At 51.3% G+C, this 20398-nt stretch overlaps 1 protein-coding gene across 1 annotated transcript; it reads right to left on the minus strand.

Annotated features, from left to right (window-relative positions):
- Positions 1 to 14656: 14656 nt before the first annotated feature.
- Positions 14657 to 18537, minus strand: SKIDA1 (SKI/DACH domain containing 1). Its single transcript, XM_054991820.1, has one exon. The coding sequence runs from the start codon at positions 18535 to 18537 to the stop codon at positions 16072 to 16074; it is 2466 nt and encodes an 821-aa protein (XP_054847795.1). The 3' UTR covers positions 14657 to 16071.
- Between the last annotated feature and the right edge of the window lie 1861 nt (positions 18538 to 20398).

Below are 20398 nucleotides of genomic sequence, written 5' to 3' on the forward strand. Positions count from 1 at the left end.
GAGAGGCGGGATATTCTCGCTCGCGGTGCACAATGAAACGGGGCAGCAGCAGAAGCTGAGGAGGTTGTCCAGGGTATGCATTCTGTTCAAGTTAGCGTAGGAAAATCAGCATTGCCTTTGGATATCAGGCTCTGGCAGCCATGCCTATCGGCTGTCCGTGGTGGTAGTGTGGGTGTTATATCCCAATCACTGGGCTTGCCCTTTAAATAAACTGCAATAATATAGCCAATTCTAGAGGTCTCCGCGTGCGAGACTCATTGCAAGGAGGGGGGGGGGGGTTCTGACACCTTAAAAACTGACAGATTTATTGCGGCAGGACTAGATCCCACTCCATCAGATACCTGATGCGGCCTCTTTCGGCCGGCTCATAGGTAGAGCAAATAACAATGTACCCAGCGGGATAAAAAAGCCACGAGGCCTAAACATGGGGGCAGGGGTGGGGGTGCGTGTTTCCCAGGGGTTGGCTTCGAGACTGGGCCTTCCTGAGATATCAGCCCATCCCCTTGTATGGCTCGTTTGTGCCATTTCATAAATAAAATGGCCCTCCCCCCCCCCTTTCATGACGAATTTTAGGTGAACTGAGCCACTTCCAAGCTTGCACTAGGCCCCAAATCATGATGTTGGTTACAGTTTGTGGCATTTTTATGCACAGTACATTTTCGGTGTTGTTCATATTGATGAAATTACTAAGGCCGATGGGCTGATGGGGGGAGGGGAGAGAGACAATTTCCCACTGCTGAAACCAGGAGCCTATTAAGCCAATGACTACATGGGGGTAAAAAGTTGTGAGTGTAGTACTCTCATTGGCACAGAACAGCTAGACCCACAGTTTTGGGCCTGAAACCCTGTGAAGCAGGACTCCCTGCTCCCGGGAGAGTGCCGGAGCCGAGGCAGCTGGGCCTCTCCTGACCGGGAAAGCACCCAGGTTCGGCAGCTCTGTCCCCCGCCCCCCCGCCCCCCAATACCTTAGGTCAGCAGCCAGTTTGGCTGCCAGGCCTGAAATCCTGACGCTGTCCAGAGTTACTCGCAATCACTTAATGCGGATTAGAAGACGCATTTCTGGTCGAGCAGTGGCTCATCAAACAGGCAGGTTGGATTAAGCCCTGCTCTGGCTCCTTAGGGCAGAGACAGGGGGTGGAATGAGGGGCACAGGGTTGGGAGAAGGCGGTGGCAGCTGCCAGGGGAAGAGGCGGTGGGAGGCAGCTATTGCGAGGTAGGCAGTCCGCAGCGAAAGCCTAGGAATGTGCAAAGATTTCCTTCCTTCCTTCCTTCCTTCCTTCCTTCCTTCCTTCCTTCCTTCCTTCCTTCCTTCCTTCCTTCCTTCCTTGTTTGTTTGTTTGTTTGTTTGTTTGTTTGTTTGTTTGTTTGTTTGTTTGTTTGTTTGTTTGTTTGTTTGTTTGTTTGTTTGTTTGTTTGTTTGTTTGTTTGTTTGTTTGTTTGTTTGTTTATTTATTTATAGTCCGCCTTTCTCACTGAGACTCAAGGCGAATTACACAGTGTGAGATTACTGCCGTTGGTATCAAGGACATTTCCAAAAACAATGCCACAAGGTAAATAAATACAAGTTTACAAGACATAGCATTAGCAAGAATCCAATACAGAGTTGAAGAAATGTTGAAACAGAACATAAGCAATTCTAGGACTGACATTAGACAACATGAAACACAGGTAACGCATAGGAGCACGTATTTAAAGAAACGGTAGTATATAAGGCAAGGTAGTGGTGAAGTCTATGATCCCGAACTCATTAACGAAGCAGCTGAGACCCCCTCCCTACAATACAGCCCTTCTATCTAAGTAAAAAAAACAACAACCTCCTTTTGAATAATTCAGTTTTGTATTGTTTGCCGAAATCTAGGAATGGGGCCTCTCCTGACCTCCTCCGGCAGGCCGTTCCACAGGGTAAGGGCCACCACAGTGTACAGGCTTCAGTTCCTTCCTTCCTGGCGCTGACACCCCCTCCCGCCCTTTGAATGCTTGTCCCAAGCAAAGGCCCCTGCGGCCGAGGTTAGAACAGTGTCAGGCGCTGGGAGCTCCGTGTGGCTTCGCAGGTCCGTTTGAATTGGCCTGGCTTGGTTCCTGAGGGGAAAGATCTCTTCGCTTGCAGCTGTTGCTTTCCCGGCCCCAGAGCAGGGCCCCAGGTCTTGGGGAGAGGAGTTGCAATGGGGCAGCGCGGAATAGCCACACGGGCGGCTCAGCGAGTCGGTTCCAGGCTGACCTCGGATTGCCGCTCCACACTCCGCACCCGCCGAGAAGTTCTGGCCACGAGTACTAGGTTAGGGGCTGAGAGGCACAAACGAGCAGGGACTGGGCAAGGGTAAGACCAGGCTGCCCCCTTTTGAGGCCAGAGTTGATTCCTTTGCAACTTGTTAAACAGCGTGTTTCTGAACATGTGCAGACAGCGTTTCTCTCGCCATGGAATGACTACAACTGTTCCTCGTGCTTCAGTCGTATGGGGTGGGGGAACTCCGTCCAGGGCAAAAGGCGAGAAGCCCAGGCAGACCTTAGCCTGGGCGCGCTGCATCTTAGCAATGAATAAAATTATGTACCGGGAGCACCAGAAGGACCTCCCTCATGGGCTAAGGAAGAAAGCCTCTTGTTGCAAATCCCTCTGAAACTTTACCCAGCGGCGTTCAGTGCGGGGCAGAGACCCAGTGGCGTGAGAGAGCATCTGCCGGGGGAAAATACTGCGGACCGGTCCGGGAGGAAGAGAATGCCGGGAAGGGCAGCCCCTTGGGAAAGAGCAGGGGCACCAGACGCGGGGGGGGGGGAGAGGGGTCCGAACCGCCTTCGGGTCCGTCTGCAGGCGGGCGGGCGCCATAATCCAAGACGAGAGGGGCCGGCTGACTGCGGATCCCGAGGGCAAGGGACCTGCGCTCTGCACATGCTCAGTTTTCTTCCCTCAGTGCGAACTCGGAGGAGCAGATTCCAGAGCTGGGGTGGGAAGGAGCAGAGGCCGAGCCGAGCGGCCCAGCAGTCCGCGCCCGCACATGGTTGACATTCGCCCCATCCCTTCCCCCGGGGTCAGCTCAGCTGCCGGGGACTTTTGGCCAGGTGTGGTCGAGCAGCAGCAGCCGGCGGAGGTGCCAAGCCGCCTGGGGCTAAAGCATCTTTTTGGCCCCAGCCGAAACAAAGAGCCAGCCGGGAGGGGGCAGGCCGTGCCCCCCCCCCCTTAATCCGCCTTTCTCCCCGAAAACAGCGCCCGGGGAGGCCGCCAATCGCGGGGCTGCAGCCGAAACGCGAGGCTTGGAGGTGCTTGGCCGGCTCTCCCCCTAACCCCCCGCCCGCAGCGGAGTTTCCTGCCAGAGAGCCGCCGCGATCCCTTCGCCGTGGGCGAGGGAGGGAGGGAAGTTGGAGGGGGCCGGAATCCCCGCCTCTGGGTCGGATCTTGGCTTCGATCGCGGCAATGTTTCGTTTCTTCTCCTTCCTCCCGGGCGGCGATTCGCCGCTCGCCTTGCGGTGTTCAGCGCTGCAGCTCCTCCGCGTGCTGTTGCAGGCTCCGGCGTCTCCTTTTCGCGATCCGCTACGAAGGAAAAGGAGCCGGGAAGGCTGGAGGGAGGGCCCAGGAGCCCGCAGATGCGCCGGGCAGCTTTCCTGGGAGCAAGTCCCGTGGAAGTCGAGGGGGACTCGCGGCTGAGCAAATGGGATTAAGAGGGAGGCACCCCGCCCCCCCTCGCCAGGAGAGATCTCGCTCTGCGGCAGCGGCTCCTCGCTCCGGGCTGAACCCGGTGAAGCTCTCGGCTTCCCTTCTAGCAAACGTGGTCGGCCCGCCGCTCGGCCTGAGTTCTCTCTTCGCTGATATCCGCTGCCTGCCAAGCCGCTCGGCCTTTTGCAAAGCCAGGAAGCCCCCACGAAGCTGGCCTCCCCCTCCTCCGGCCCCCTTCGCCTTCTGCAGCGACCTGTCTCATAACCTTCTAATCCAGTGGGGTATTTTCGGGCTGACCTTTTGCTTTGGCGATTACCGCGCTCCTAAGATGTTTTCAGCATAGATACACACCTCCAGCTTTTTGAACACACCTATGTTTAAAATCATATTGAGCCTTGAGCTACAGCAAGAAGAGAAAATATGTGTAAAATATGCACAAGGGTTAACGTGGGGACACACATGTTTTAACGCAGCCCTCCACCAACTACTGAGAGGGACGTAAGGAAACCATGCACGTTCACGTTTGGGTTGCTTTATGAGGGAAGAAGGACTATTTATTGGACACGGCTTAGTTTCAGTGAAATCCACAACTGAATGTGGGTGTTACATTTATTTTTATTTAAAGGATGATTTAAACACCGAAAACTGGGTGTTTTAATTAACAGATGGCCCTGAAACCAGGAAAACCAGCAGAATTTAAAGTGTCAACTGAGACCCTCCTTTGCAACAGCCATTTGTCTAAAAATGAGGAAGCCCAACTAGGAGTAGAATCCAAACTGATCTCCCAAACTTCTCTCCCCTTCTCCCAGTTCTCCTGGTCTGGCACCCCGATCCCAAACACACTCACTGCAAAGTCACTCTGTTGACTCCAGATTCATTTACTACATTTATACTTCGCCTTTCTCCCCAACGGGGGCCCAAAGCCGCTTACATCCTTCTCCTCTCCATTCTTAGATGAGATTCTTAAATGTGAAACATCCCGGTTCCAAGCTACACTGAAGTCCTGTTGATTTCAGAGAAGCTTGCTTCTATTTGACGTGGTGAGTACTCAGATCAGGATCCTAAACCTTCTTACCTGTTACTGTTATTATTAATACCGCTACTACTGCTATTACTAGTGCTACAGGTCAATAGACATTGAAAGGAAGGTTAAAGACAAAGCCCTGCTCCGGAGAAAGGATCGAGCAAACAATAAGCCTGTACACACCTCTATTAAAATATTTGGGAAATTCTTCTGAGTAAAAGGATCTTGTTTCTGAGTAAATGTTGCAAGGACTGTGAAGATCACAGGGGCTATGCCATTTGAAACGAACCCTTACAATACAGCTGAAAACCTCGTGGGGGTTTTGGGTTTTGGGGTGTTTTTTTTGGTAATATTTGCTGATGGAAAGAGACACATACACCCAAATCAGGTCTAGTTGAAACCACCTAAGGAAGCCAAAGTGTCAGTCCTTCCCCTTTTCTTCGGGGAAGGACTGACTGTGCCCTCTGCACACGCACACCCCTCCAACTCGCCTTCCTTCTTCCATCTAGACCGGGGATCCCTCGAGTGTTTGAAATCCTTCCTCGCGCAGGCTGTGCCACGACTCGGACATTATCGATTGCTGATGGGGGAGATCCCAACCTCCTTTGTGTACTCCAAGCCGAGCACGTGTTGGCACCGCAAACCCCCCGAGGGAAAGCGAAAACCAGCGGGGCTACTCTCTGCTCGCCGAGAGGAAAGGTGGACGGTCTCCAGCCAGGTGGTGCTTGTAAACCACTCCGAGAGGGAATAAATAGCGGGACTCGGTGGGAAGCTGGCTGGCGAAGGAACTTTTAGCAAAAGTCACTCAGTGCAACACACAACAATATTCTGTTTAGATGCCGAATATCGCTCTTTCGCGGTGGAAAATTGGCTCTTCATTGAGCTGCTATCAATAATGTGTGTCCGCCGGTGTCACAAGAAATATCCCTCCAGATAGACTCTCGGAAAATTATTGGCAACACAATCCAAAGAGATGTCCCTCTTAGTCTCTTGCAGCCAAAATAATTAAGAAACTGTGGCACTCTAAGGGCTACTGATGCATGGTGGCATACCTTTGGGTCAGCCAGAGCCCACGTCGCCAAATGCAAGAAGGGTTGCTTTCAGTAGGCAAAGATAGACAAAGCCATAAACAAGCGGGGTGGTGGTGGTTGAGGGACTGGCATTATTACAAAGAGAGGCCGGAAGGCCCAGTTTCCCAGGACATAAGTGGATTACATTATACTGCACAGCAAAGCTGAAAACAAGATCTAATCTTACATGCCTACGATTATATGTATGAATCCAGAAACTTTTCTTTTTAATCAAAATCCCGCCACAAGTGTACAAGGCAGGATTGATATAGGCAGGGACTGAAAAGGAAGCTTCCCGGCTTAACAGGAAAGGTACATCTTCAAAATGTGGTTCTTGTTTTTCCTTTAGAAGACGTTGCTTCCTAACCAAACTAAAGGCTTTTAGGGTAACATTTTTTGTTTATTACATGCATATCGTGATCAAGGGAAACAACCTTCTAGAATATAGTTTCGGGTGGATAGCCTTATTGGTCGAAGAGCAGGATTCTGGTCCAGTAGCCCCTTAAAGACTGACTAGATCTCCAGAAGTCACCCATCTGAAAAGCTGCAAAACACAACAGTGGAAGAAAGGCAGTGGCTGATGCTAAGGCAAGGCTCAGACACAAAGATCTTTCCAAACATTCAACAACTTGGATGAAACACTTGGACCTTAAGACTATTTGTTCCCAGTCGGCTGCAGTGCAGTATTCTTCTTCGGGGCCCCTGGGACAGTACTTGTGTTTTGTATTTACAACCTGCCAGTTTGCGCAGTTAATGACGAGAATTATTGGTATATATTTTATATAGTAGGCTAGTTAATTCTATGCTGACAGTAAATATACAATTATAGATGCCCGTTAGGGAGCATCCGTTTTGGTCTCTTAGAGGAAGAAAGATAAAAGGCCGGAGTGGCATTTTAGAGGCAGCGGCCTATTGAGGAAGGAAGCTTTTCCCTGCCTCCTCTCCAGCATTCTGTCTTTGAGAGTTAAGGCTGGTGCCTGAAAAAGCGACAAACCGGTAATGAAGAAGCCACCACCTTCTGGAGACACCTTGCTTCTGTAGAATTGCAAAAAACAGATCTTCGGGGGTGCAGCAAACAGAACTCGAAATGGATTCAATCAATCCATTCATTTCTTAAGGGGAAAATGTAAAGGCTCTGCTTTACATCGTGTATATGCGATTCTCTTATCTGATTCAAATAGCCTATCATCCCCGGTGACCCAGTGAGTCAAATGTAGTGAGTCAAATATACTGAGCTGCTTTTCAGTTTTTCTCCAAGGGTTTGTGGCGCCAACATGTGCTCCGTTTCGGGTACACAAAGAAAGTTTAGATTTCCCCCATTAGCAATCAATAATGTTAATGTCTCTCTATCTCAATTGGAGACAACTTAAAAGCATTTCTTGTGGGAAACGGACAATCTCAAACCATCCAAAACAAACTTGGCTAAGTTTGTCAAAGACTCTGAAACACTAAACTGCAGGTTTTCACAATTAATCTTTGCCCAGTCCTGTATAGGGAAATTGGTGTTTTTTAAAGGACATTTATCCCAAAGAGCTAGCTTTGCCTCAGTGAGAGCCGTTGGTCTCTAGATCATAGGAACAGGAAGTCTGTCTTTATGCTGTAAAGGTTATGCTTTGGCAAAGCTTCCTAAAGATGTGTTTTGTGCAATTCAAAGGCTATCTTTATATATAAAGACTCCAAAAAAGTTCTGGAGTCCAAAAACATGGTCCTAATTGCAGGCAAGTCACACTAAAGCCTTGTTTCTAAATAAATCTACTTAGGGAAATGGAATAAGAGACAAGGAATTTAAAAAGTATTTAAAATACTGGGCACTTTTAAAATTCCTTGTCTCTTATTCCATTTCCCTAAGTAGATTTATTTAGAAACAGGGCTCACGGTTTTTAGTACCATGTTTTTGGACTCCAGAACTTTTTTGGACTCCAGAACTTTCGGATCTCAGAAAGATAAGGTACAGGAGATTCTTAAAATTCAGAGCAATATGGACAAGGACCTACTGTCCCCAAATTATTTTCAATTGTTCATAGGCCAATATAAATAAATCTCTGGCTGAATTGCAGTCCTATAGCAATTGAAGGTTTTCCTTTTTAAACTCTTAACAGCTTATAGGAGAATTGTGCGATCAGAGGGAGGAACAGCAAGTGGTGATGCAAAAAAGTCCCAGACTTCTAGCGATGCTCCGGCCTGGAAGAGATCTTTCTTTGGGAAGGATAGAATTCTAAATAGGGGGCTTTCCCTGCCTGTTTGCTTGAGCATAAAAAGAAAAGAGAAAGGGGGTGGCTGTTTGAAACGCGGGTGGGGGTGTGTGTGAAATGACCCCAGCGACAGTTTAAATGGAATAGTTTATCTCTCACTGTTTCTGAGACGTGCTTTCCAAGCGAAGTTTCTGCCGAATTGGGGGGGGGGCAATACAGCTTTGATAGAAGCATCCTGTTTAGAGGGAAACGAACTGCACTGCCCCCAGGATCTTCTTGGGGTGCAAATGGTGGGGGGAATAAAAATGGATTTCAAGTATGATTGTTTCTCCCTGACTTCCTAGGGACCTAGTTTTCTTGGGAAACCGGCAACCTAGTCCTAACGAGGTTTGTTTAGAAGGCAATCCTGATTGTTTGCGAGCACTTTAGAGTGTTTTTCGCCAGACCTGAGAATCGCAGCTGACCAGGGGAATCCATCGCCAAGAAAATAGCGTTTAGCTGCAGGCTGCCTTAAGCGTATTTCCCGCAGTATTTTCTCCGACCCACCTCCAGATCTGGGGACTTGCAGGCCTAACGCTCAGCCCGGAAGAGCTGAAGCAGCGCCCGAGCGACTGGAGTTTCCAGCGGCCGATCGCTCTTTGGGGCTGTGGCAGAAAGCCGAAGAAAAGCGAGACAGCCTCTGGAGCCAGGTGGAAGAGCCCAGCCTAAGTTGAGAGTGGAATTAACATTTCATCGCAGCGAGTGTTTTATAATCTACAGACACACGTGCGCCGGGAGAGAGCCGCTGAGACGGCGTGCGGAGTTCAGCTGCTGCTCGAAGCCGGCTGGGTTTTCATTTTCCTTTGAAAGCCAGAGGGAGTGAAAAGGTCTCGCTTTAGCAGCCTCGCCGAGACTTCGCTGGGACCGTCCTTCTTGTTGGAGTTTTTAAGCAACACCCCACCCCCAGCCAACTCCACTTTCTGACAGTCTTTTTCCTGGGTTTTTAAAAAACTCTTCACGTTTAAAAAAAAATTGATTGCAAAGAGAGGGAATTGAATTCTGACTCGAAAACGTCAAGTTCTCACACTTCATATTCTTTTCTGGTTTTTCTTTTACTCCAAGTCTGTCTTTCTGTCTCCCAAAGGCGTTTGCTGCGAGCCTCCCACCTCTTCTTGATGGGCGTTTGTTGCTGGTCGTAACAAAGAGGAGAAATCAAAGACACGTGGGTTTTCCTCCTTCCCCATTTTATAGTTCTTCGGATTTTTCTCCCTGAAATCGGAGGTTTCTCTCCTTTGAAATGCAGGAGCCCTGCACTTTCTGGGAAACACTGCCAGGGATCGAGGTTATTGCTGGTTTAAATCCCCTGCTTAGGTAAACTATTAAACGTTTTGAACTCGAGAAAACGGAGTTTTTTGCTCTTAGCCAGGCTCCATTTCCCGCGGACAGTCGCCAGAATTAACCCAGAATTACTCTTACTCTGCTATTTACATCTCCCTCCGAAATATATTAATTTAAATCTTGATTTCCAGACAACTAACTCCAGAGTAAAAACAGGGAGATCGCAAAGGCAATGCATAGGATTTTCTTACGAACAAAACAAAAAAAATTTTTTTTGCCCGGAGGTGTAATTTCATTCCATGTCTCCAGATCGTTGATTCTTGCCCACACCCCAAACTGAATCTAGAGACACCCATATAGCACTGTAGCAACATTCCCAGAAAATAACAGATGCCCCTTCAGATCAGGAAGACTCGATCCTGCGTGTAATCGGAAGGAAATCACACCTTCGCGGAATGGGGGATGGGGGGGTGCATTAATCCGGCTTTTGCTGCGGTTCTGCCGTGGCCGATCCCGGCGCTAGCTGTTCCAGGCTGCTTTCAACTGGGCGGCCATTTACTGCCCTCTGATTGCACCACTGACCAGGTTAGCTCATAAAGCCATTCACACGCCACAATGGGGATTTTCTCAACAATTAACAAGAAACAACATAATAAAGCCACTGACAAAGGCCCCGCTATTTACTAGAAATTAGGCACTCTTTAAGAGACGAGTGCGTAACTTCACACACTTTACAGCCTCCCAGTGCATTCTCAAACACCAAAGTAAACAACCTGGGTGCACTTTTCGGCTGAAGCTGTCGCCCCAACAGGCCATCCTGGAGGGCTTCTCTCTCCCCTCCCCCCACTCTGCCTCCCACACATACAAATAAATCTCTGTTTTCCCTGCAACCATTTTGAACGGTAGAGGGGCAAACCCGAGTGAGTATCATCGCTGCTTTTCTTTTTCTGGCACTCCGAATGCCAGTCTTGCAAAGCAACGTCTCATTTCTCACATTCTAAATTCTGCCCGAGAGTCCCGTCCCTTTGACCTGGGAACCCGGCCCCAAATCCGAGATCAGCCAGGGCTGGCTATGGATATTCTCGCGGGAGGGCAACGTGCTCTGAGCCCGGATGAACTTTGGCCCTGGAAATACCTCCCGGAACTCAAATCAACAGCGCGATCCTATGCAGTCTGGCACGGACATCAATAGGATTGCCAGGGTCGCCAACCTCCAGGCGGAACCTGGGTCTCCTTGAATTAAAACCGATCTCCAGGAGACAGAGATCAGCTGCCCTGGAGAAAATGGCTGCTTTCGGAAGAGGGGACTCTGCAGCATCGTTCACATCCCTGCTGAGCTCCGTCCCCTCCCCAAGTCCTGCCGTCCCCAGATTCTACCCCCAACCGGGAGTTGGCTACCCTGCAAATTCTGCCCGGGAGGCTGCCGTGGGCGTCTACCTGCCCACTACTTGCAGCTCTAAAAGAAGCGAGAAATGTGCCTACCCAGAGCCGGCTCTGTTTAGCTGAGAGCCTCTCCTGCCTTTCGGTGGGGCAAAGTGTATTTGGGGAGAGCCGTTTTCTCTATGACAAGCTTCAAACTTGTGAGAAGAAGGGAAGGGGGAGACGGCCTGGGGAGAGAGGCCGGGGGCCCTGACGGTTTCTGGGGCCTTCCTTATGGCGAGACCCGGAAAAGGAAAGCGAGGCCTAGCCAAGAGGAAGGCACCGCGGTTTGGGAAAAGCTCGAGAGGGGGAGAGAGACAAAAGGGCCGGGTTGGAGAGCCCAGGCCCAAGTGGGCTTAGGGCCTCCGCACGGGGGCCGGGGGCTTCGCCCCCCTGTCGTCCAGTCGCAGAAAGGCCACCTCAGCGCGGCCCTTGGCTTGGCCTAATGAGTCGGCAGCGCATTCAGGGCGAGAGGGAGAAAGAAAAGGGGAAGAGAAAGGCCAGCGCCGCCCGGAGAGGCCGAGCAGGGCCAGAAACCACCGGGAGTTTGTTTTCCAGCAGGCAAGATGGCGGCCGGAGGAGGCTTTCGGCCACTGCTGCGGGCCTAAGGGGGCAGGGAAGCGACCCCGGCCCCCTCCCTGTTCCATCGCGCCCGCGGGCCTCGCAGAGCCCCGCTTCCTGCGTCCTCCTCGCTAAGAAAGCAGGACATTTGGGGCTGCTTTTCCCCAAGCATGCACACTTTTGCAAAGGGGGGGATACTGCGCGGCGGTTCCCTGCAAACTCCCCCTGTTTACAAACACAGCTGTTGCCGTATATTTGCAATGCACCCTAAAGCCACCAGCAGCGAGAGAAGGTGCAGGAAAGGGAAGGGGGGTGGAGGAGGAGGAGGGAGGTGGTCTCGGCATCTGGAAAGGACAGGGCGCCTTGTTTTTGAAACTGTCAATTCTCTCAACCCCTATTGTGAGAGCTTCATGCAAAACATCTCGGGCCTTTTAACGCTGGGGCTTGTGAGGCCGCCTCGGATTGAAAAGGAGAGGTAGAGGGGAGGGGGAGCCAGGGCAAGGCAAATAATTATATCGGAATAGGCACACACAAACACACACATTGCAACATACAAGGCTGTCAATAATTTATATTTTGCACCTTTTTGCCTGCATTGCAAGTCTTTGCGAAGCACTCAAGTTAGCAAACAGGACACAAAGATCCCTGAGCAACAAAGCCCGCCATCCCCCTCGGATCCCCCTTCAATCGTATTTTCTTGAAACACGCTTGTTGGTGGAATCCTTAGGCGATTTGGCCGAGCCCTGATGTTTACAAGGGCGATTTAGCAAGGTAGGCTCCCGCCCTTTGTCCTCCCGCTACTGGAAAGGGAAATGGTTCTACCAGCTTCTCTCTTAAGAAAGTTTTCTGCCACCCCAACAGATTTGCAGCTGAATCATAAACTCTTCCCTCTCCCCCCTCACGCATCTTAACTGTAAAAAACCACAGCGAGCAGCGCTTCCTGTGCTCTTTCTGACTTTCCAAAAGGCCATTTTCGAGCATAACCTTCCTAACACACTTACACGTGTAAAGTGAAAGCAAAACATGATTGCAGAACTCTTCTTTCTACAGGAAGATAAAAAAATTGGCACCCGAATAGGGGGGGGGGGGGAATCAGAGTCCATTTCAAAAGTCGCCAAGAGAATGACTGAACAGCAGTTTTCATGGATCAGCCATCACCAGCTTGTTTTTTATTGCTGCATAGTGGTGTTTAGAATAAACCACCACCAATGACACTATATATAGGTACATAGACACAGACACACACACAGCGCTGACATACCGCTGTGGTCAAGTAAGGACTGGTAGAAACAATAGCTTTTCAAAGAAAGGGTTGTAAACTGAGTGTTACATGGTTTAAGGCAATAGACCTGATTTTGCTGAAAGGCAGTTTACACATGTTCCCGTTTGAATGCTAAATATATAGTTCAACATTCCCTTTGTCTTGAGGAGGGGACAACATGTCTCCTCTATATATTTCTTAGTAACCTCGAATTTCAGAGAAACCTCTGGCATACACTAGAAACACCAAGTCACCATTGTCTTGGGTGTTTGTGTTTGGAAAGAAGGCAGATTTTTGCTTGTTTGTTTGCTTCTGGCCTCTAGCTGCGGAGGTTTATACAATGGGATCTGGAATACTTTCACACAAGTATTTCAGGGGGGAAACTGGATGTTTTCTGTTCTGGGTACTAAGACCCATTACTGGGGAGCTATGGAGAGGGGACAAAGAGGCATAACTAAACTAAACTGCAGCCTAATGGGGATTGCAATCCACAGTCAGTGTAGTCAGTAGGGTGACGGTGGATGGGACTGATCGGAAGCAAGCAGGCCAGGTATGAAATCATTTTTAACCCGGCCTAGTCCACTAAGAATCAATTGGACTGGAAGGAATTGTTAACAAGTACACTGGGAAACACCTCACAGGATCTGAGACATTTCTTTTTCTCTCCATTTCCTTACAACATAGCAACATCTTTCGCCGAATCAAATGTACTCCCCCCCCCTCCACTAAAACGACTTGGTCACTCCTAGAAATTATTGGGGGGGGGGGGGAGAGATGTTTTCACGACGCTGTTTATGGAGGTAGTAGGCCGAAAGGTATGTCATTTTTTAAAAAAATCTCTGAATGCTTTTCACAGCTCCTGGAAACTGCAACTGGCGAGTCCCTCCAAGCTGCTAAAGCCGAGGTTAGCGCAAGGCGCCATATTTCTTACGTCTAAAACGTGTCAAAATTTAATCATAATGGCGCTGCTAGCTACCTAAATACACAGACATTCACACAGCCCTCCAAAAGACTATGCAAATGTTTGGTGCTATTTTAGATCCAGGAGCGAACTGAATTCTCCTCGCCCTGTGGACGGAGCTACTTTGAAAGGGGCACAGAGAGTAGACTAGGCCTGAGGGAGGGAGAGACCTGCCTTCCCAACTTTCCCTCTTCTTCCGCGGCTGTTTTGGCAAGGAAAGGCCTTTGCAACCAAGCCATGGCTAAGTAAAGGGAAGGGGGGCTTTGCTTCGCCGGAGGGTGGGATAGTCTGTTTGGATGACAGAAGGCTGTAATTTGTGCAACTCCAGACACACACCCAAGTCTGCGGCAGCGTTTCTTCCAGGACAAGCATTCCCCTCCCTCGATGGAGCAGAGCATGCCAACTCCCAAATGACAATGGCAACGTGTGTTGGGGGTGGGGGAGTCCCGTTAAAATGCAGTTCTTTCTATACATATTTAACTGCAGGTATTCTTGGGACAGGGTCTTCTACAAAGAAAAACCACACCCTCGGTGTGTGTGTGTGTGTGTGAGAATGAAATTAACTAATGTCTGTTTGGACTCCATTGAAAGACAAAGAGACTGAGTGGGGGAGGGTATGAACAGCGCAGAAATTTAAAGATTTTAGGCGCATACACACCGGCAAGCGAATTTCCCTAGGGCATGTTGGTTCTGAGGTCCAAGGTAAAATATTCCTTGTTTTGTTGTTGCTGTTTGTTTGTGATACAAGGAAAAAATATATTCTGCTAGAACTGCTCTATAGATCGCCTCCATGAGAATTTTAGTTTAGGAATTGGGATCAAATCAAAAGTTTCAGGAAAAGGCAGGAGCTAAATGCTAATTCAGTACCTCTACTGTCCCGTTTTTCTCAAACCTTCAAATTTGGGATATAACTTCCAATATTTTGCTAAGCTTCCTGACTTCGGGCCCCCAACAATATTGATCACGACTGCAAATTTGTTTGTTTCCATCAGTTTTAGAATAAGCGCTAATCAACCTAAGGAAGCATAATTGCCTCCACTCACCCCCACCCCCCCACACACACACCCAAATCAGGAAACAATGGTTAAACCTGCAATAAGTGTATGAAATCGTAATTTTTTAAACAGTGTTTTAATTGAAAATAAAGCTAAAGCATGCTTTTTCCAACAGTGCAAATTTCCATCACTTTGATTTACTGCTTCCATTATCACAACATATTACACCGGCATGTCTTACCAAAGGCTGGACTCTAGAAGTCGGCCTGTTTCAACTATGTCGAGATTAAGTGCAAATATAGACAATTGCCTCTGATTGTCATGTGCAGTAAAAAAAATGCTTCTGCTACAAAGATTGGGGGTGGGGTCAAGTTTCCAGAGATAGAGAGAAAAAAGTGACACATCCTGGGGTTTAAAGCCTGAGTTTGGGTGCTAAAACAGCCACCAAGAGTATGGGATTCTCCTTAGGGAACATTCCTTCTACTGGGGCCTGTTGTAGTTATCCGATTGGATTTTTTTACTGCATTTTCTTTTTATTCCAACCAATGGGGATATAAGGTAAGATTTCCCCAGCTTTCCAAATCTGGAAGGACCAGGTTTTATGGAAACCCCATGACCCTTTCGGTATAAGCCTGGCTACATCTAATTCCACGACAATCCCAATGGTTTTCATACTGCAATTCCTAGGCACACTTATTTAGGAGCAGGCCCCAATTGAATTCAGAGAAATTCCCCAAGTAAAAGCGCATAGGACAGAGCGGCGAGACGGGCTAGATCGCTTATTGTAGCCAAATATGACACTAGTGGCCACCCCGAGGACTTCTCCTTTTTAAAGGGTGGCTTGTCCCAAACTGGAGTGGTTTGTTGTTGAGGTTTCTTTTTTGTTTTACAGCTTTCTTCCTACCCTCAAATATATTTCCACATGGGTTGATTAGGCCGATGAGGCGCTGGAAAGACACCCACTGCCAGCCTTTGATAAATGCGGGATCGCTTTTGTGGAAAAAGAAGGGGGAGAGGTAAAACTTAGGAAGAGGCCCTGGACCTGACAACAAAGTAAACTGATGCCCCCACCCCCAATTATAGTGAATCCTCACTGTGCAAACCTTCTCACAGATCAAACTTGAACGGAATTGAACATTTAGATTTCCAGGTTCGAAACCTAGTGCATACATATTAATGGCTCATCCGAATAGTTGTCATTCAACCTTCCCCAAACATTTATTTGTAGCAGTTGAATTGAGGTACCGGGTGCATTATTAGCATTCTGAGATAGTAAAGTGTTCCAGCTTTAGCAGATTTCACTGAGTGTCTTTCTTTCTTTAAAAAAAAATCTTTTAAATATAAACTTGAGTCTTTTGCTTGAAGTAGTCTGTGGAATGTTAGACCTCCCCCCTCCCCCCCCCCTCCGTTGTTTTCATGGCGAGGAAAATAATCCATTTTCTTATTTTCTTAAAAATAGGATAAATCAGGATTTTAAAAACCCGAACATAAAAAAATTGGATCTTGGTGCGAGAAGCCATCCCGGGTAGATTCTCAAAAACGTAAGGAAAAGAAGGATATGGTTGTGGGGGTGGGTGCGTGGGTGGGTGTAAATAATAAAGCAGGGTTCACATTCAATCTGGCGCTCATGAATGAAATTTCCTGAATTTGTGGCTGGGTGGAAGAGGTATTGCAGACCCGCCCAGCTGCCATTTCCAGACAGGATGGGCCTTGGGAGGTGCTTGGGCATCCCTGGCAGTGTTCAAGGTGTAGGCTGGCAACAAATCTCCATCCAGGCCAACCACCAAGGAGGGCGGGCAGGGAAAATTGCCCATAAAGTTAAAGGGCCTTTTCAGGGCCGAGGCGACGTTGCTGGCCACCCTTTTGCGCCGACTGAGAACTGCCAAGTCATCCAGTGTTCCTTCGGTAGCCTCCAGGAGCTTCCCCGGGGGCGGCCGGGGGCTCCGGGCAGTTTTCAGATTTGGTTTGAGCAGGTCCGGGCTCGGGAGGACGCCTCTCTTGCCCAGCACCAAAGTCCGGTAGTTTTTCCTCACCCTGGCTCCAAATTTGTATTCCCCATCCTCGGGTTTGGCAGCAGCAGCAGCAGCAGCGCCTAAAGTGCATGCGGCGAGGGCCTGGCTCTGGGGGACGGGCGGCGGCGGGGGGCTGGAGGGAGGGCTAGGGGGCTCGTCAGTGCAGGCGGGGTCTTCCTTGGCCGGCAGCAGCAGGTCCTCCCGAGGCGGCCCGGGGGGACTGGCCGGGGGCGACTGCCCGCCCTCCGCTTCCCGCTTGGGCTCCTCTGGGCTGCCTTCACATTTGAGCGGGACCCTGTCAGGGCTGGGCACCGGCAGTGCGCCATATTCCGCATTGGCACTGCTGTCCTCGACTTTGATCTGGGCAATGGGCACAAAAGGCAGGGGCGGGAGGCCGGGGCACTCGGCGGCGGCGGCAACAGAGGCAGCCCCCCCGGGCAGGCTGGGGCAGAAGGAAGAGTCCGAAGAGGGGGGCCATCGGGCGTGGGGGGACCCCCGGGGAGAGCCCCCCAAAGCTGCTGTGGGGAGCTCCGCTGGCAGGGGCGGAGGAGGCAGGAGGGGAGGCGGGCTGGCGGGCTGGCATCTCCGGGCCTTGAGGCTGGGCGGAGAGAGGCCCCCGGCCGCCGGGTCCGGTGGCGGGCGAGGAGAGTGGCCGGCCGAGAGAGACCCCTGGCCGCCCCCCGGCTCCGGCTCCCCGAAGCAGCAGCTGCCCGGGCCGAGGCAGCCCAGGCCCGGCTCGCTCTTGGGGGCCCAGCAGGCCCGGCCGCTCCAGACCTCCTCCTCCGAGGTTTCGGCTTTAACGACCGGCGCCGGCTCCTGCGGCTCCTCACGGCCAGCCCAGCGCGGATGGTAGAGCAGAGCGGCGGGCGCCAGGCTGGGCGGCTTGCAGAAGCTGGCGCGCCTGAAGCGGATGCTCTGCACAGAGACCCGGCTGGAGCCGGAGCTGGAGTCCGAGGCAGAGCTGCTCTCCTCGTCGTCGTCGTCGTCGTCGTCGTCGTCCTCGTCGGAGCTCAGCTCGCTGGACTCCGAGGCGCAGCTGCCTTCCTCCTCCTCCTCCTCTTCCTCCTCCTCCTCCTCCGAAGAGGCCGAATTGCTGGTGCTGGACAGGCTGGAGCAGAAGTCGGAGTCGTTGACCGCGGGGTCCGAGTAGGAGCTGGAGTCGGAGTCGCTGCTGCAGCTCTCCGGGAAGGGCTGGTGGGGCGGCGGCGCCAGGAAGCCGTTCAAGCCGGGCAGCCGCTCCGACGAGGCGCCGTTGAGCTTGCAGGCGCGCGGCCAGAGCAGCAGGCGCCTCCCGCAGCCTCCCGGCGAGCGGCCCTCGGCGGCTTTCTTGCGCTTGGCCCGGCAGCCCAGGGCCAGCGGGCCGCCTCCCGTGGCGGCGGCGGCGGCGGCGAGCTTGGGCTGGCTGGCAATGGCGGCCGAGGAGTGGTAGTAGTAATGCGGGTGCTTGGCGCAGAGCAGGCTCCGAAAGCACGCCGGGTCCGACGCCAGCGAGACGTAGCGCGGCCCCAGCGGGCCAGTTTCATAGTTTGCCGCCCCTTTGCCGGGCGGCCGGGCCAGTCCCGGCGAGCTGCGCCCGGGGGATTTGCTCCAAAAGTGAGGTAGATCCGAAGCCGGTAGGAAGGCGCCCGCCTCGGCCGCCGCTCGCCAGGCTCGCCTCTTGGGCGCCGCGGCTCCATTCAAGCCCAGCCAAAGTTTGCCGCCGTCTTTCCACAAGGCCGCGTAAGGGTCCGGCCCGGGGGCGGCCGGGAGCGGGCCCGGGCCCCTGCGCTTGGTCCGCAGCACCCGCTCGGTCTTGCAGGAGGTGTAGAGAGCCTCCACGTCCTCGCGGGAGATGAGGGTGCATTTGGCGGCGTGGAAGGCGATGGAGTTGATGGCTTTGAGCTTCCGCAGCTCCTCCAGGTCGCAGTGGTGCTTCTGGACTTTCAAGTGGTCCATGCGCTTGTGCACCGTCGTGCGCGGGATGTTCTTCAGCAGATCGGTGAAGACCTGCGAGAGGGCGAACATCTGCTTGCCCCGGATCACCAGGTAGCCCAGGCGCACGCCGTCCACCTCCTCGAAGCCCGACTTCAAGTCTCCCATGACGCGTCTTAAATGATTCCCAGCATTGGGGCAGGGGGAGCATAAAAAGGGAGAGGGACGGGGATCCCCAGCCCCAGTGGACAGCCAGCAGCAGCGGGAAGGGAGGGGGCGAAAATCGACACCACCCTCCAAAAGGAAAGGGGGGAGGAGAGAAGAAAGCTGTAAAAATCCTCAGCCAGGTGCTGGATTGGTCTCAAGGCATTCTGCTGAATGAAAAAGAACAAAGCCTGTTATTCCTGATCAAACTTTGGGGAGGGGGGATCAGGGGAGAGAGAGAGAGAGAGAGAGAGAGAGAGAGGAGCCTTAGATGGAGGGGGAGGAAACACGCCCTGGAAAACTGCCTGGGGGGGATCAGCTCGGTTGGCACCGATGTTTCAGCGGGGGACTGGTGCAGGCTGGCTACCTGTGCCCTTTGGCTGGCTGCGTTTTCCCCTCTCCCAGCTAGGATAAAGGAATGTGGAGGAAAGGGGGCTACTGGAAGACGAGAAGAGCCATACGGCTGCTCTTCCCGCCGCTGCTTTTGCTCCAAATCAAATGACAGAGTGAAGTGAGCTCGTCCGGAGACACCTTCATCAATTAATTCCCCTAAAGCCAACGCTGATTGGACACTCCTGACAGGTGATGCAATAAAAATTGATATTCCACCCCCTTTTCCACCCACCTCCCTTCTCTCCCCCCCCCAAAAATCTCCAGCTAATTAGCATACCCTTAGACTGCCACCTCCCCTCCCAAAGTAAATAATACTGTTAGTATATAAATCTTTCTATTAAACAATCCGGAGCTCGGAGCCAACCCAGAGCTCGGTCTGCTGCGCTGGCTACTGAAGGAAAGGATTTGGAAGCCCTACGGACACGGTTTTTTTTTTTTTAAGGAAGAAAAAAACCCTAAGAAATAAATAGAATTTGGAACCCCATTCGGGCTATTTAGTAGAATAAATGGGGCTAATTTCCCCCACTATGGGAATTCTCAAGAGTAAAGATGATTGGGGGGGGGGGCTGGACAGGACCCAGTAACCATTTTAAAAGGGCGGTTTTCCCCTTGCATTGTGTGCTAAAGGAGGCTTTCTCGCTTGGTATTTTCCTTCCCGAGATTTGAAGTTCGTTGTTGTTTTTAAAAACTAGGGTTTATTTGTTATTTTTCTACTAACGAGTCGGACAATGAGAGTACTCACGTTCTCTAGATTGGATTCTTCTTTCCTCCTTGCTTATTCGTCTCTCTCTCGCCCTCTCTCTCTGCAGCCAATAGCTAAGTTGTTGCTACTAAGGTTTCTTTGGGGCTTGTGTGGTTATCCTGAGTTCCAGCCCCGTAATACTGTAACACTTTTAACTGAAATTCTGCCTGTAATATTGGGGGGAGGGGAAGAGGAGGAGGAGGAGGGGGTTGGAAGGGGGGAGAGGGAGAGAGATCGGGACGTGGACTCACGTCAGACCCATAACAAAGCATAGATAAGCCCGAAATGTATCCACTTTTCACAGTTCACTGTGCAGGCGCACGAGGTGGAGGGTCCCCTCTTTTCCTCCGAGTCCACACCAGGATCGCTCTGCGTGTTGATGATTTCCACCGGGAAGGGGGCGGGGGAGAGAAGGCAGCAAAGCCAAGGAGAGGAAGAAAAGGAGGCGGCAAAGGCGGAACGTTGCCGTGGGTCAGAAGGATGCTTTGCCGAGCCTTGCTGGTTCTGGGGAAGGATTTCTTGTAGCCTGGGCAAGTTCCGTTTTCTCTCCCCCCACCCCCCATCTTTTCCCTCTCAGATAAGGAGCTTTCGGGGAGGGGCATTTTAGATTTCATTACGTGTTGGGGGTTACCATTCAGACGTTCGGTGTATAGAACTCGTGCCTGAGTGAGAAATGGAGGCTCTCCTGAA

This window comes from Eublepharis macularius, chromosome 11 (assembly GCF_028583425.1).
Source record: "Eublepharis macularius isolate TG4126 chromosome 11, MPM_Emac_v1.0, whole genome shotgun sequence".
In the NCBI taxonomy this organism is placed as follows: Eukaryota; Metazoa; Chordata; class Lepidosauria; order Squamata; family Eublepharidae; genus Eublepharis; species Eublepharis macularius.